Genomic DNA, 16,120 nt, shown 5'->3' with positions numbered 1-16,120 from the left:
TCCTCCATGTACTTCGCTTTCCTTCCACATTCCAAAAACATGCAGTTAAGTTATACAGCTTTCCCTCAAAAACTGGCCTTAGACTACTATTATGACATGACTATGGTAGGGACATTAGATTGTGAGCTCCTTTGATGGATAGCTAGTGACATAACTATGGACTTTGTAAAGCCGTGTGTAATATGTTGGTGCTATAGAAATACTGGATAATAATAACAGGTATCCTTCCCTATATTGAAAGGTAAGTAATCAGGGTCAGACTGACCCTCCAGAAGCCACTGAGTTTCTCCTTCTCGCTCTTTGGTGAGCTCCATGTATATGTTGTACAGTGAGACATTTATGGCTGTTTCTCAGGTACTGCAGGAGCAATGACTAACACATACGCAGAGGCTCTCCCACACCTCTTTCTAGGTTGGAGAAGTGATATTACATCTTTTTCTACCATATCTCTCTACTATTGGAGCAACACAGTGTCTGGGGTCTGAACACCATTACCAATGACAGTTTAGCTGGTGTGCAGTCCATGTAAAAACAATTTGATATTCCACGTGACGTGTTCTGACATAATTCTGCAGAGGTAAAGTTGGGGGTGCACGACACAAGTTTCTTCAAGTGGCTGCTGATACCAAGAGACCATCATAAGGATAGTTCTAATACTGACCACCAATGCTGTAGCATTTTGTAAAATAAGTATGTTGATTGGTTGTAAATGGGATTTGTTATGGACAGAAACCAATATAATGTTACATCAGGAGACAAAGTGCTGCTATAACCTAAGAAAAGTATTGCTTGGGAACATTTTCAACATTTCCATGGAATCCTAAAAGGTGGATTCCAGCTTTAGCAAGGTCAGAGCTGTTTACTTCCTTTTTTTCAATCTTATAATATCCCAGCACATTCATATTCTGTCTTCCTCAACAGGTTTGCCAGCTCAGCACCTGATCTCTCCTATACTTGTGACAAATGTAAGAGCCTCTCTCTTCACGTACCTATGGAAATGAAAGGCAGAGAATAAAAAAAATCAGTGAAACTCAGTGAAAATTTGCTGACAACTCACACAATATACCTGTACAAATTTCCAAAGACAATTGACTATTGACTAGGAGTAAAGCATACAAAATACCCTATATGTGTGGGTGTTCTTATATTTATCAGTCCTACAAGCTATGGGTCAGCCTCCATCTCTATTCTCCCTCCATATACACCATAAATTTAGATAGGAGCAAGCCCTTGGACCAAACTGGGAAATGTCTTTAGCAAGATACTGTGTCATAACTTCATCAAAATGTAAATATTAGGAAATTTTAACAGGAAAATATTTTGATTAAGAACAGTTTTGTCTCTCAGTCTCCATTCTTAAATTTAGTCCTGTTATAGTATAGCTGAATAAAAGTTGGATTATGACAAGGAAGCTCACTGAATTACCATATTTAAGAAAGGCTCATCCCGGGATCTAAACCAGGCATAGGCAAACTACGGCCCAATGGGGATGTTCCTCCGGCCCTTTGGGTGTTCGTGGAACACGTCCCTGGATCTGAGTATGCGATGGGAGAGTGGGCGAGTTGTGTGCAATGACACAGCCCGATCACTGGAACAACTTTTATGTTTGACAGAAACATAATGGCACACTAATTGTTACACCTAAGTCGAATATGCTCTGTTTATGTTGGCATCTTTATATCTCTAATCAGTTTATGTTTGTTTGTTTTTATTAGTCGATGGATAGGAGTGAACACATTGTGTTACATTTTCCTCTTTTATTTGGCAAGTGAGAAACATGTTTCATGCAAGCCTGGCTATTACCATGACAGCAAATGCAGTGTGAGTAAATGTTTTTTTTTTCTATAAACATTCCATTGGTTTAGGTATTTGAGATAAAAAAAAAAAACGTAAGTATTGTTGGTTTATTTCATGAAAACTTAAGCCTGTTTTGAGTTATGGTTATAGACAGTGTAATGGAATGTTGTGTAGGTTGTTTGGGTACATTCTTACCAAACAAAGCAAGCATGAACTTCGGTCCAAAAAAAATAAAAGTAGTCTTTGCTTTCCCTATGCTTTCATTGTAAGGGTGCTAAAAGGTTCATGCAAAGATTTTTTTATATTATTCTAAATACAAGCATAATATTAGATCAGCCTTGCATAGCCTGTGCACCCTGTTTTATCATGAGTTATCAGCACATGGAAATAGAGAAATAAAAGTAAATCTTCCTAATGTGACGATCACATTCCAAAAAACGTTTCAAAAAAGTGCCCTTGCATGAGTGTGAATACTTTACCACACCGACAGGTAGCAAGTTCAACATTTGTTGTGTTCAAGCAATACTGTTTCTAGCAAAGTATTCCCATCCATCACATGTCTAGCTTGCATCCCCTGCCACACAGGGTGGTTTCTTGTGCTGGCTTCTACATCACTGCAGGACAGAGCAATGAGGGAGGGAGCAGCAGACAGAACCAGTGAACACATCAGAGGACCAGATGTCAAACAATCCTAGAAGTGTGAGTGATATAAGGCCTTTGCCAGGAGATAACTTGGACACAACAGAACAGCATTCAATCTGGCTACCCCTGCAAAAAAATGTTGGTGTTCTTTTGTGCGGAACATTCTTTGGATTCTTTCAGTCTGGATTTGGATTCTGTAAACAGTTTCTCACAGTTTTTTAAATGTCAGTGACATATCAATAAGTTATATACCAGACTGGCTTTGTGACTGTGTACATGTGAACTTTTTTTTAAGGTAATAAAGTCTCTTACCTTCCCACTATCTCTTGTTTTGCTGCGCAACTTGTTGACTTGAGACTCAGCAATGTCAGCCCTTTCTTGGGCATCATCGAGCTCATGCTGCAGTTTCTTATATTTTGCTAAATATTGATTGGCTTGTTCCTCCTGTAAAAAAATAGTTTTTAGTTTAGGTTGTATACCCTTTGTGATAAGTCTCAGGAGCAATAATATACATCACCTTAAGGTTGCATGTTCCCTGCTTGTTTCCCTTGCTGCAGACACCGGAAAAACTTACAGCCTCTTCAGATTGATGCTTGTAACTCTTAACTTTCAGTTGTAATTTATCAGTCAAATCTTGCATTCGGATCAGATTTTTCTTGTCCTCTTCCGCCTTCAGAAATGAAAATCAGCATGTTTAAAAAGAGCTACGTAGTATTTATTCATTTTTCAATGACTATAATACAATTTATTATGTGTTTTTTTAAATTGTTTTTAATTTTAATTAATTAATACCGTTGGGCAGTTCATATTATACCTGATAAGTAAGCTCTTTAATTCGCCGTTCAAACTTGCGGACTCCCTTCAGTGACTCTACATTTCGGCGCTGCTCCACTTCCAGTTCGTTTTCTAATTCACGCACCTAGAATCAAACCAGTTTTTCATTTTTTTGTATGAATATTAGCCTTTATATGGAAGTCTATTTTAAAAGGGCTGACTTTAGCTATTTGCTGCATTATTTTAGGTGTCTATAAATAGGTAATACATTAGCCAAAATATAAAATGCATAATTTTAGTGTTTACATATTACTGTTAGACTATCGTGTTTACACTGTACAAGGCTTATCAGGGTCATGGTATACATATAGAAGAGTATAATGTGATACCCTGGATTCCAACTTTTGTATCTGCTTTTTTCCCCCTTTAAGTGCAATCTGTTCAGCTTCATCCAGTCTCTTCTGAAGGTCTTTGATTGTTTGCTCCATGTTCTTTTTCATTCTCTCCAAATGAGAACTGGTATCTTGTTCTTTCTTCAGTTCTTCTGCCATCATGGCAGCCTTGAAACCAAAAAGGATTTGATAACTGTCAGTTTATAAAAAATGAGTAAATTTAGCAAATGTTATAGGTCCATATGGTCAAGAGAGGGAGGGGTTGCACAACTGAACACATGGAATATAGACTGAAAGAAGTTCTATATTTAACCAGGAGAAGACATAACTAAATACATTTTATACTGTATGTAAGGTCTACCTATGTAACTAATACGGATGAGCAGAAATGCAAAATTCCACATCGCCCAAGTACCAGTGGGTACATGAAAGTATTAGAATACATGGTGGTAAGGGTAATGGGCAAAGCTGTCCTCTCTCACCATAACCTTATTTCTTTAGATATACTTTTTTATACATTTTATACATTTTTGGGCTACAAGCCATGGTTTCCATACACTGCAGTGGTGGTTGTTTAAAAAAGTGAAAAGGTTGTATGCAGTTTGTAAAATAGCTTGATAATATTAGTTTGAATTTATTAGGCTATATCTGCATTGTATCCCTTAATTTGTGGAATATGTGAAGGAATGGGACATGCATACTTTCTGTTTTAACAAGAATTCTGTACAATTTTAAAATAAGCAAAATATGGTATCATTCTCTGAATACATTGAAAGCAACACATTTATAATTACAAAATATATTGCTTGCAAATTTCTAATTAGATTTGTTGTGATAATTAGGAATGAGCGAGCGAAATTTTAAAATTCAATCTCGCGGCGAATAGGGATGTTTTTGCTTACCAAACATGTAAGCGAGAATGGCCTGTGTAAATTCGGCCGTTGAGAGCAAATTTTTCGGGACCTGCAAGAGCAACCATGGGAGCAGGGCGAGTCCAGCATGTTTAAATGAACATGAAAAGGCCAAAATATTGTGATGCTTAAAACATCATAGGCTGTTATTGCAAACTTTCAGCAGTTTATAATTAATAATGTAATTAGTGTAAAGGGTTAGATTTCCGTATCTAATGAAATTGCTTTCATTATTGCACTACAAACAGCTGCTGGCATAATTGTTTGATTATAAGAACAGTGTTGGGTTCAACAAATTTCAACATGCTGCTATAGAGATCATTTAAACGGAAAGAGGTCATTACTCACATCAGTGATGGCTTTTTTAGCTTTGTCTTCTGCATTTCGACATTCCTGAATGGCCTCTTCTACTTCACCCTGCATGTGAGACAAGTCACTCTCCAGCTTCTTCTTCTGGTTGATGAGGCTTGTATTCTGTAGGGAGATGTTTACCAGATTGTGTCATTATTTTTAATATTAGACAATAGTATTTTACAATTTGTATACTTAAATATATATTTAAAGGTGAGCACCCATTGGGCTTGTACTGCAAATAGCTTGTCATTATTATTTTTTTGTTGTTTTTTATTTTTATTATTGGGTTCCTATGCTTTAGGTTTTTAAAATGTATCTTTTATTACAAAATAAATATTTAAAAAGTGCTGAACATATTTGCCTTCAGGCTACCATTTCCTGAAACTTTGACATGAGTCATCTGCATGAAGCTGAAAGAGAAGGAGCAGGAAGATTGACTAATCTGACTCATTAGGGTTACTTGCTAAAAGTGCCATAATATTTAGCTTCTTAGTGCCCCCCCACCCCCCATTTTTTACTAGACAAAAATGGTAAAAATGGTTACCTCAATTATAAACTGAGAGGATTCCATTTTAAGTCAAGTGAGAATTAGATTACCTACATCTGTTTGTTTCAGCCATCAGGTCTCCTCTGTTCAGCTGCTATCTGCCCACCTGTTGGTCTTCAGTTGCAGCTGGATCATTCTGCTTAGTTGCATTTTATTGTTGAAGTTTTCTCTCCCCACTGCCATCATTCTAAATTATTCATTCAGGCTGCCATCCATAGCAGGTATTGAAAATAGTGGCAGCAGTGAGCAGAAAGAATAAACTGCAACTATAAACTACAACTAATCTGAATGAAGTAGCTATATATATATATATGCATATATATACGGCTTTATAAAAGTGTTATCGTTTGGAAAATGTATCTCTTATGCTTTAAATATTCTCTCTTTGCTATCAAGCATGGTAGGTACCTTGCAGGTTTTTGTTCTCCCTCTTGACAGTTTCCAAGTTATCTAGAGCTTCCTCATAGGCATTTTTCAACTTAAACAGCTCTGTGCTTAGGCTGCGTGCCTCCTTCTGTGAGGCTTCCAGCTCAGCCTGGGCCTCTTCATACTTCTGTTTCCAATCAGTTAGAATTTTGTCAAAGTTCCTCTGCCTCTTGTCCATAGCAGCGGCAGCAGCATTGGATTTCTCTAGATCAATCATAACATCTTCCAGCTCATTCTGCAGACGATGCTTGGTCTTCTCCAGAGATGCACACTTAGCATTAGCTGCCTCAACTGCTTCTTCAGCCTCTTGGAGACGTATAGCTAGCTTTTTCCTGTTGATAAAGACAGAATAGGAGAATTAAATATATTTACAGGCGTATTTACAAAATGTACTAGTTTAGTAACCAATAGTTTCTGTAATGAGATTAAATGAGTTACAACTGGTTGCTACAGTTAACCTATCCTTTACCCATAATCACCGCAATTTACATCAAAGTATTAAAAAAAACTTAAAATTTGCAAGCTAATTGTAATAGATGATTTAATTACTCATTTGCATTTAGGATCATTGCTGAGTTTTCCACATATTTCTTTTGGAGACATGTTTCTTTTCATACAGATAACACAGTATGCCCAGTGCTACAGATATTGTGCAGACTGGTTATCAAATAAAATGGCATCTTACTTGGCTTCCTCTAACTCTTCTGTCCTCTGAATGGCATCTGTTTCATATTTATTCCTCCATAAAGCCACTTCAGCATTGCACTTTGAAAGATTCCTTTGGAGTTCTGACTTGCCTTCCTGTTCCTCATCAAACTGTTCACGGAGGAGGTCACAGTCATGTCTGGCAGATTGAAGAGCATGTGCCAATGCATTTTTCGCCTGAGGAAATAAAATATACCATAAAAAAATAAAGCTTAAAAGTTGTGTACTTTCCTTTTTTTTTTTTTTTACCAAGCAAAGGTAATAACACAAAGGTAAAAAGAGAAGAGAATGAGGTCATGTATTGTTATTAGGGGATAATTTGATTGATTCTTAGCCTAATCTCTTACTGTGTATTACAAAGTATCTCTGTAGTTACCATGAAGCAAACAAATCATAGTACTTTTGTGATCTTTTGTAACACTAGGGTCCCATGTTTATGTCTTTCCTGAAGTGTGCATGTTCTCCCAATGTTTTTGTTGGAGGTGGTTTGGTTGGAATGCAGTGGGGGGCTGCCAGGCTGACATTGTAGAAGGTTAGGTGCAAGGGGGTAGGGTGCAATAATCATAAGCTTTAGCACTCCCTTCCCTCACAGAATCTAACCTTTCCCCAGTTACAGTGTTGGACAGTGACAGAAGGCATGTTGGCTGCCTAAAATCTTCTCTGGTGCTGCTAACATCTTCTGTCTAGGCCTGCTTGCAGAGAGGATGACGAAGTGATTTTAGGAATAATGTAATATAATACAGTTTAATGTAATGTCTGTAAATCAGGGGGCAGTAGAAGGAACAATGAGACTGAGCAAAATGACATTATTGATAGTGTTGCTTTCAAACAATCTTCAGTGTTCAGTGACAAATTCTCTGTACTGGAGTATTGTTCAGCAGTGGGTATTAGGGGAAGTAAGTTTTTATTTTTGAAGAGAGCTCTAGGGTCTACTAAACCAAGCAGAACCAAGTGTTATACTATGAGTGGTCCTTATTATTCCAGTATCTACCTTAGCTTTGGCCAGCTGCTCCATGTTGGAAGCCAAATCATCTGCCTCCAGCTTGAGTTCACTCTTCTCTTTCTCCAGCTTTTGCTTGACTCGCTGAAGGTTATCAATTTGCTCTCCAAGTTCTGAAACAGTATCTGCATGCTTCTTCCGGAGAGCGGCTGCTGTGGCCTCATGATGTAAAGTAGCTTCTTCTAGATCCCTGCGCAGCTTCAAGTACTCTGCCTCTCTTTTCTTGTTCATCTCCAGCTGTGCAGATGTTGCTCCTCCAGCCTCTTCTAGTCTCTCACTTAATTCTTCCAACTCTCTGGAAAGATCTGATCTCTGCTTTTCTACCTTGGCTCGTGCTGCTCGTTCAGCTTCCAATTCCTCTTCTAACTCCTCTATACGAGCCTGAAGGTATAAGAAATATCAAAGGTAAATGGCAAGAGCATAATGTGGCATATTAAGAACCCAAACTAGTGAAGCATTACAGACTTTTATTGCTGTCAAAGTGTTTTGGGCCTGCTAATGTACAAATCTTGTACAAGGTTCAATGGTTGTTGTGGCTTTACTGCTATATAAATGACTAAAGTGGTGTAAAGAAACTACTTTTTTCTTTATTTATTGCATGCTCACCCTATGTCTGCAACTCCAGGCACAGCCAAGCAACTGGCATTTCTTGAAACTTACCAGCACTTGCGGTTTATATGGTAAACTTTTCTGAATTTTTGAAATATGAGGTGTCTATTAAAAGCTTCCAACATATGTTTTTTTGTTTTTGTTTTTATTTTTACAGGCATAATGTATCCCAGATTATTGAAATTAAAGGCAGTGTTGGTACTATTTATAGTCAGTGTAAATAAATTTAAGTGTATCTGCAAAGAGCTAGTTGCAGACAAAAATATATACAGAGCATTATGTCTGTTGTCAGGGAAGCTGTCAAACCCTAAGTGTGTTTGGTACATGTAGATGTGTTCCATCACTGCTTAAGGTGACTTCATATATGGCTTCTAATAAAAAAGGCAAAACTGTTGAACTATTATTGTTGTCTTCTTACTTGAAGTTCCTTTATTTTCTTCTGAAGCTGTGTGATGATAGCTTGCTCATCTTCCAGTTTAGAAGTCATCTGATTGATTTCAAATTCTTTCCTTAAGAATGTTAAAAAAAAGGGAAAGTAGATTTAAAAATTACTTTATGCATAGAAGACACTGTTTGGAAAGAAGCTCCTTTCTTTCGTTTCTTTTCTCCACTTTGATCCACTGTTTGGAAATAAAGAACACAGAGAGATCTATTATCTAATCTGATACTCAGTTTATGAAATATAGCTAAATCGTAACCAGTGCCCATGCATAGGTAGATCCTTTCCACATTACAACAATAATTTGTAAACTTGAGATTGAAACAATAAATTAATATTTTAACCAAATAGCATAGCTCGTATTTTCTAATTTTAAAAATCCCTGCAACTGGCACCAATTTTTACTTTTATCATATCTTTATTTCTGTTGCTACTCATTCCTTATTCCAAATGTATCTTTACAAACTCTCAAACAATCACACAGGATCAGGCCAAAAAAAACACTTATATTTTTACTCACATAATATAATAAACAGCCTTTAGATATCACATAAACCCTGTCTCTGTTTAGTGGAATGATGGCTTTTACTTACTGTCTGCACTGACATAGCTTTCAAACAGGCAAGCTAGTAGTTTGTTAGATGACTTCTGAAAAAGTCCTACTACTGTTTCATTAAGTGGATCTTTGTTCTTCTCCAGCCAGCCCATAATATTATATGGAACCTATCAGTACATAAGAAGAATACAAAAAAAGATGCTCAGATTTTGCAATGTCTAGAACCATTTACATGATGCACATCAACATTTTATTATGTCTTCTGTTAGCGATCTAGATAGCAGTTCATCAGGTGATGTTAAAACAAAATTGGCAGTTAGCTTTCAATGCCTAAAGATATATAGATGCACTGAAAATATACAATAGTAACTTTTAATGTAAGTGTTAGTACTGATTTTACCAAAATAAAAAAAGATGTACAAAACCAAACCACATTTACTTTAAATTTATTAAAAGATGAAAACATATGTTTGAAACATTGTTTGGGCAAAGTGTGCTTCTTTATATCATTACACCTACCACTCCAGCATAGTGGACAAGTTCAAAATGGGCTTCATATTTCCTCTTCTTATCTGGTCTTGGCTTTTGGAAGTTTGGGGATTTTCCAACATGGTTGTCATAAAGCTTTGCTTTGAATGTCACATCTGTAGCCTTAGGGAACATGCACTCCTCTTCAAGGATTGACAAAATCCCCATTGGCTGGAGAAAACATGGTGGCAACAAATCACATGTGGTAATTACCACTCCAACACAATCCTTTACTAGATAACAACTAAATGGCACTTACCTTTTCAATCAGATCAATGCAGGCCTGTAAGTCAAGGCCAAAATCAATAAACTCCCATTCAATGCCCTCTTTCTTATATTCCTCTTGTTCCAGCACAAACATGTGATGGTTGAAAAACTGTTGCAGCTTTTCATTTGTGAAGTTAATGCAGAGCTGTTCAAAGCTGTTAAACTAAAAAAAAAACAAAAAAAAACTTAACTGCTAGTTAAAAAATCATTTTCAATACCAATATAGTAATGCAGAGATAAAAAGGCCAGTGCTGCTGACAAGTATAGAAAAGATGTACGTGCACCTATTTTAATTTCTAATTTTTAATTATATTAATTTCTACCAAGATAAACAGTGTATCCAGTTAGGACAGTGACATTGACCGGCAATAGCCTACTTCCCACTGCTCTCCTATCTGTATAGTCAATGCGCAGCCAAGTGATGATGCCACAGCTAAAATATATTTAAATTATTATAAATTAATTTTCAGCTTTAAAGATAATCCTAAAATGTAACATACATGGATTTTTTCTGCCTGTGGAGATGAACAACAATCACTTTACCCCAGTGTTTGTAGTGGCAGTGAAATCATCTACACCAGCCATGACAAGGAGAGGGCCATATGACTAGCTTAATGGCACATTTATGAAGACTCAGGACAAATTTTTTGTCTATTGAGGAGTATCTTCACCAGGTATTCCCTTGTTTAAGTTTTCATAAAAAAGACATTGTTGCAGCTCACAGAAATTAACTCACATCAAAGATTTCAAATCCAGCAATGTCAAGCACACCAATAAAGAACTGTCTGGGTAATTTTGTATCCAGTGTCTTATTAATACGGACCACAAGCCATTTAAACATTCGGTCATAGATGCCTTTGGCCAATGCACCAACTGCATAAACAACCTAAAGAAAACATTAAAGACAACAGATTTGGTTACTTGTATCAAAAGGGCAACACAAATGATAACTCAGTGTCTTCTTAAAGGAACACGAATATGGTTTGTTAGACCATATCAAATTGTATAGTTCTATATATTGTAAATGGTTAATTATGAATATGCTTCTTTTTTTAAGTTTGACTACAGAGTCCCCTAATATTACCATAACAATTTATTGCATATACAGATTTTTTTTCTCTTGTGTGTGTGTGTCACAATGTGACATGGAAAGGAAAATCAACATTTTGGTCAAAATAAAAGTATAATATTATAATATATTATTTTTACCTATGCCTTAGGACCAAATTTACCACCACTAATAAAGAACAACAATCATATGAAATTTGGTGTTTATATGTACCTATTGCATTTTTATGTGATGGGCTTACCTGTGGCACACTTTGACCTTTGGTGACATATTCATTACCTACTTTCACCCTGGGATGCAACAAACCCTTCACCAGTTCAGAAGAGCTGATGCCCATGAGATAGGCAGCTTTGTCAGTATCTAATGAAACAAAATTATACGTTACTAAAATGAAAAAGTATTTTGCTTTCTGATCTAAATATCTAAACTACATATGAATAGGAAGAGTTATCATTTATTAACATTACAAGTGTACCAATCTATTTTTTTTCATTTGTGTATTCATTTTTTAATCTTTTTTACTATACATTTCTTATATTCTTCTATAATTTATGTGTGTAAACACTTGTTAAAGCTTAACCAGTAAAGCTAAATGAAATGTGAAAATCAATAAATTACTTTGATATTAAAAAACAGAAAAACGTCAAACTCACAAAACGAGATGAATTATCATTTCTCAGTGTTTTGGCATTTCCAAAGGCTTCCAGAGCTGGGTTTGCCTGAATGATTTGATCCTCCAGGGTTCCCTAAAATACATATATGCATGTTTAATAAACATCTATTTTTATTAAGTAGGTCCCAGATTCGAATCTCAGCCAGCACTCTATCTGCATGGAGTTTGCAGGTTTGCCTCCTGTCTGCCTGGGTTTCCTCTGGGTACCCCTCCTTCCACATTCCAAAAACAGACACTTAGGTAATTAGCTTCCCTCCAAATTGACCTTAGACTGTGGGTATGACATTGGTAGTGACATTAGATTGTGACCCTTTTGAGGGACAGATAGTGACATATAATACTTAATAATTCATTTCTGACCAGATCTATTATTTGAAAATAAATAAAATATATTATGTAGACTGTAAGCCTGTGCTTGCAGGTTCTTTTCCCACATTGCATTTTGGTGGTCATGCATTTCTGCCATAAATGTACTAAACAACGAGTTTATCTATAACACCCATTTTTGTCTATGTAGCTTGTTTTTATGTTGTCATATAAGATGTTGGCTTTATGTAAATCAATCAATAACTATCAATAAAGAAATAAATATACCTATCCATAAACACATAAGCAATTATAAAAAAAATAGATCTAGGTAGAGATTTGGCATATTGTTTGTGCTTACCCCAGTCTTTGTTGCTGGTTGCTGTTAAGAAAAAAAAGCATCCAATTACTCCAGTTTTATTACGAGGAAAAAAAACAAAATTTTGCCTTTCAATAAAACGCCGAAGCTGGTTATGTTTTATTAAAATATACAACCATCTTAGAATGAAATAAGTTGCAGGGGTTTGTCTGTATAACGTAATTGAAAAGCAATGAGAACTTTTAAACATGTTAGGCCATGGTGGTCTGCTGATATTGTGGTCTTCTATATAAATGGCAATACACACAAGATTTGTGTTCCATTATCTTGGGTTTGCCACTAATCTCTTAATTTTACTAATGAATGTTGCTCTTTGCTACCAAAAATAAGAAACAAACTATAATTTAAAGTAATGACTAACCTAATCCTCTTTTTTGAATGTTTGGTCAGACAGCAACTTTTACATCATGAGGCCTGGTATATTAAAGTTTTCCAAGACTGGGCAAGATTCTCATGTGAGAACCTGGGTGATCCAGCCAACCTTGGAGAGAATAAAAAAATCAGGCCCATTGTGTGTTGGAGCTGTCGGAGAGAGCTGACAAATCTGTGTAGGTGGGAATACTGTGTTTTTTAACGGTTTAATAATTTACGAATTTGTAGATCCCTGTCACCATGGCAGTGCCATCTTCCTTGCCTTTTGTTTGGCAATAGATTTCTTACTAGTCCTACATACTGCTATAGAGTAAAAAAGACATATCTGGAATCAGTAAGGGTAATGGTTTAGCGGCTGGGAACTGGTGATGCTGGAATCTGTGGTTTGGTCTGGTTTGTGAGAATAATGGAGTCATTGTTGAAGATCTGGCATATCTTTACATATTTCACTATCCTATTGATAATATTGATTCACTGGTTGGCATGCTGAGGTGTTTTGGCACTGGGTCAGAACACGCATAGAGATGTCGAAAACTTTTCTAATGCTTTTTCCCACCATGCTTGAGTTGAAAATAAAATAATAGAAAACAAAGAACTACTTTAAGAAATGCACTAATTATTCTTGCCTAGAGCAGATGTAATTCACAGTAAGTACTTACATTCTTTTTGCCAGAAGGGTCACCGATAGCAGCAACTGTAGCAAAGTACTGAATAACACGTTTCGTGTTCACAGTCTTGCCAGCACCAGATTCTCCACTATGAACAATAATTGTAATAATTTATCAGTTTGCAAACTAAACATTATACATCAATAAAAAATATCAGTAATCCTATTATCAGTAATAATGTGATAATATTGCTTCAAAAAAGCAAAATAACGAATGTGAAGAAGTAACAAGAAATAAGGCAGTGGGCTCAATTTACAACAGGGGTAGAGACGTTTCATCTAGAAAGTGAGTTAACGTATTTCTCAAATTAAACGTTAGTGAAGTTTAAACGTGCAATCACAAGCAGGTTAAATTTTTATGGTTTTCTCTATCTCATGATTATTTTTATACTTGTATAGCACTGACATATTACGCAGTCCTTTACAAAGTCCATAGTCCTGTCACTAACTGTCCCTCAAAGGGGCTCACAATCTAAGGTCCCTACCAAAGTCATTAGTCCTACCATAGTTGTTTTTGGGGGAAGCACCTTTGGGAGTACCTGGAGGAAGCCCACAATAACACGGGGAGAACATACAAAGTCCCTGCAGATAGTGTCCTGTCTTAGGCTCTTCAAAATAATACCAGTGTGGAGTTGTATTAGTGAGGTCATTTATTCTGAGAAAAAACAAGTGTCAGTTATGGACGTCATCCATGGAAGGAAGGCAACAAATGTTGTACATGCTGGTTGTAGTGCATTTCTCTCTGAAAATCTGAATAAAAAGGGTTGTTTCAGACATTGTTTAGAACAGGGTACTTTGATTAAAAAATGATTGGAGAGGGGAAAACATTTAAATAAATGGCCAATAATGAAAGGCTGCTCAGCTAAAATGATCTCAAATGCTTTAAAATGGCAAACAAAATCAGAAAGATGTGGAAGAAAACTACCATTTGATGGAAGACTAACCAAAATGGCAAGACTCAGCCAATGATCAACACCAGGAAGATCACAGGTCTAAAGTTACCTGTGAGTACTGTTACAATTAGAAGACACCTATCTGAAGCCAAGCTATCAGTATGAAGCCCCTGTAAAGTCCCAATGTTAAAAAAAAGTTGAAGAGGGTATAGTTTGTCAAAGAACACATTGACTGGACTAAAGAGAAATTACGCAATAATTTGTGGACTGATGAAAGCAAGATTGTTCTTTTTGGATCAAGGGACCGCAAACAGTTTGTCAGACTACCACCAAACACTGAATTCAGACCACAGTACATTGTGAAGACAGTGAAGCATGGTGGTACAAACATTGGGATATGGAGATGTTTCTCATGCTATATTGGTTGGGCAATTATCGCATACCAGGGATCATAGATCAGTCTGAATACATCAAAATACTTGAAGAGGTCATGTTGCTATATATTGAAGAGTATTTGTCCTTGAGATGGGTGTCTCAACAACATAATAACCGCAATCACAACAATTAAAAAGAAAAGTGTTGGTTCCAGACGAACAAGATTGACGTCATGAAGTGGCAAGCTCATTCCCTGGACCTTAATCGAATAGAAAACTTGTGGGGTGACATCAAAAATGCAAAAATTGTGGAATTTAGTCAAATTATCCTGGGCTGGAATACCTGTTCACAGGTGTCAAAAGTTGGTCGACTCCATATAACACAGATGTGCAGCAGTTGTGAAACATTGGTTATAAAACCAAATATTAGTTCAGTGATTCAAGGGTAATAAAATCCTTGTCCAAATGCTTTTTTTTTTATTACTTGCATTCAACTGCTCTTAAATGCTTGTGCATTCATTTATGAGCTGCATGCTTTATCAGTTTAAAAAGCCCGAACAAGTTCAACTGCTTTTTTTTTTTTTTGCAAGCTTTTTGCCTGAAAACTATACTATGGGAATCCCTATTTTGAATGTAGTTCTGCATGCTAGTACTAGGGATAGTGTCTCAGGATGACAGAAAAATGTACTTTATATTGTTGTTTCTATTGTTTTAATGGTGCACCAGAATTGTTCCCACACTTACCAATTTTTGTCTACTTGTTTTAACAAGTTATTTGTTATTGTCCAGCAACCATTTGTACCTTATTGTATTGGTGTTCTGCTCTATTTCCTTCCTATATTTGTATAAAAAACAATAAAAAATATTTTGGAAAAAAAAATAAAACCATCCTGGAACAGAGTAGACTTTTAGGAACACTTAACAGCCATGCTTTTCAGGAGTAGGCATAAACAAGCCTTCAACAGAGCGTTCTAACTTTTTACAGTACATTTCAAGGTATCCCTAAAACATAGGCAAGTCACCTCCATATGTCAAAGTAGGAATAATGTTTTTTCTTTGAAAGCTGATGTGAAAGAAGCACTGTAGTTTGTCAGTATGTGCTTTAGCAAATTCCAGTCTGGTGGAAGAGTGGAGTCCTCTAGAGTCTTTTATAATTGAGTCCCTCCAAAAACTAACAAGTGGTGTAGACACTGATGGACCTTGGCAATCAGTTTATAACTTTTCTGACATTGGCCTTTGGATTTTAACTCACCATTCTCACAATCCTTCTGCCCATTTTGGTGTCAGCTGTACTCCTAGGTCCATGTCCAGAAAGGCTGGTTCCATGGAACAATTGCAACTGTTGTCACAGAAATATCACACTGCTTAGAGACAATGCAGGAACATTTAACATGCTTGTCTTCATCATTTTTTTTCTGAAATCAGTGAACTATCTGACTG

The 16,120-nt window shown here is 36.3% G+C and overlaps 1 protein-coding gene and 1 long non-coding RNA gene across 2 annotated transcripts; both read right to left on the bottom strand.

Annotated features, from left to right (window-relative positions):
* Positions 1 to 2,176: 2,176 nt before the first annotated feature.
* On the bottom strand, positions 2,177 to 11,689 carry LOC140344893 (uncharacterized). Its single transcript, XM_072432087.1, is given in 16 exon segments — positions 2,177 to 2,883; positions 3,014 to 3,109; positions 3,254 to 3,358; positions 3,603 to 3,773; positions 4,865 to 5,013; positions 5,826 to 6,175; positions 6,529 to 6,838; positions 7,509 to 7,929; positions 8,576 to 8,686; positions 8,689 to 8,777; positions 9,190 to 9,319; positions 9,672 to 9,851; positions 9,940 to 10,110; positions 10,684 to 10,833; positions 11,258 to 11,438; positions 11,670 to 11,689. Coding segments are annotated over 16 exon segments (2,853 nt in total). The 3' UTR covers positions 2,177 to 2,664.
* A 36-nt stretch (positions 11,690 to 11,725) lies between these two features.
* LOC140344891 (uncharacterized) lies at positions 11,726 to 13,555 on the bottom strand. Its single transcript, XR_011923694.1, has 3 exons — positions 13,406 to 13,555; positions 12,357 to 12,377; positions 11,726 to 11,762 (listed from the first exon to the last, which is right to left on the bottom strand). It is a non-coding gene; the product is annotated as an uncharacterized lncRNA (long non-coding RNA).
* Between the last annotated feature and the right edge of the window lie 2,565 nt (positions 13,556 to 16,120).

The sequence above is a fragment of the Pyxicephalus adspersus genome, unplaced genomic scaffold (assembly GCF_032062135.1).
Source record: "Pyxicephalus adspersus unplaced genomic scaffold, UCB_Pads_2.0 Sca130, whole genome shotgun sequence".
NCBI classification, from domain to species: domain Eukaryota; kingdom Metazoa; phylum Chordata; class Amphibia; order Anura; family Pyxicephalidae; genus Pyxicephalus; species Pyxicephalus adspersus.
Note: the sequence above shows the minus strand (reverse complement) of the source record. Positions and strands in the feature narration are given on the sequence as shown.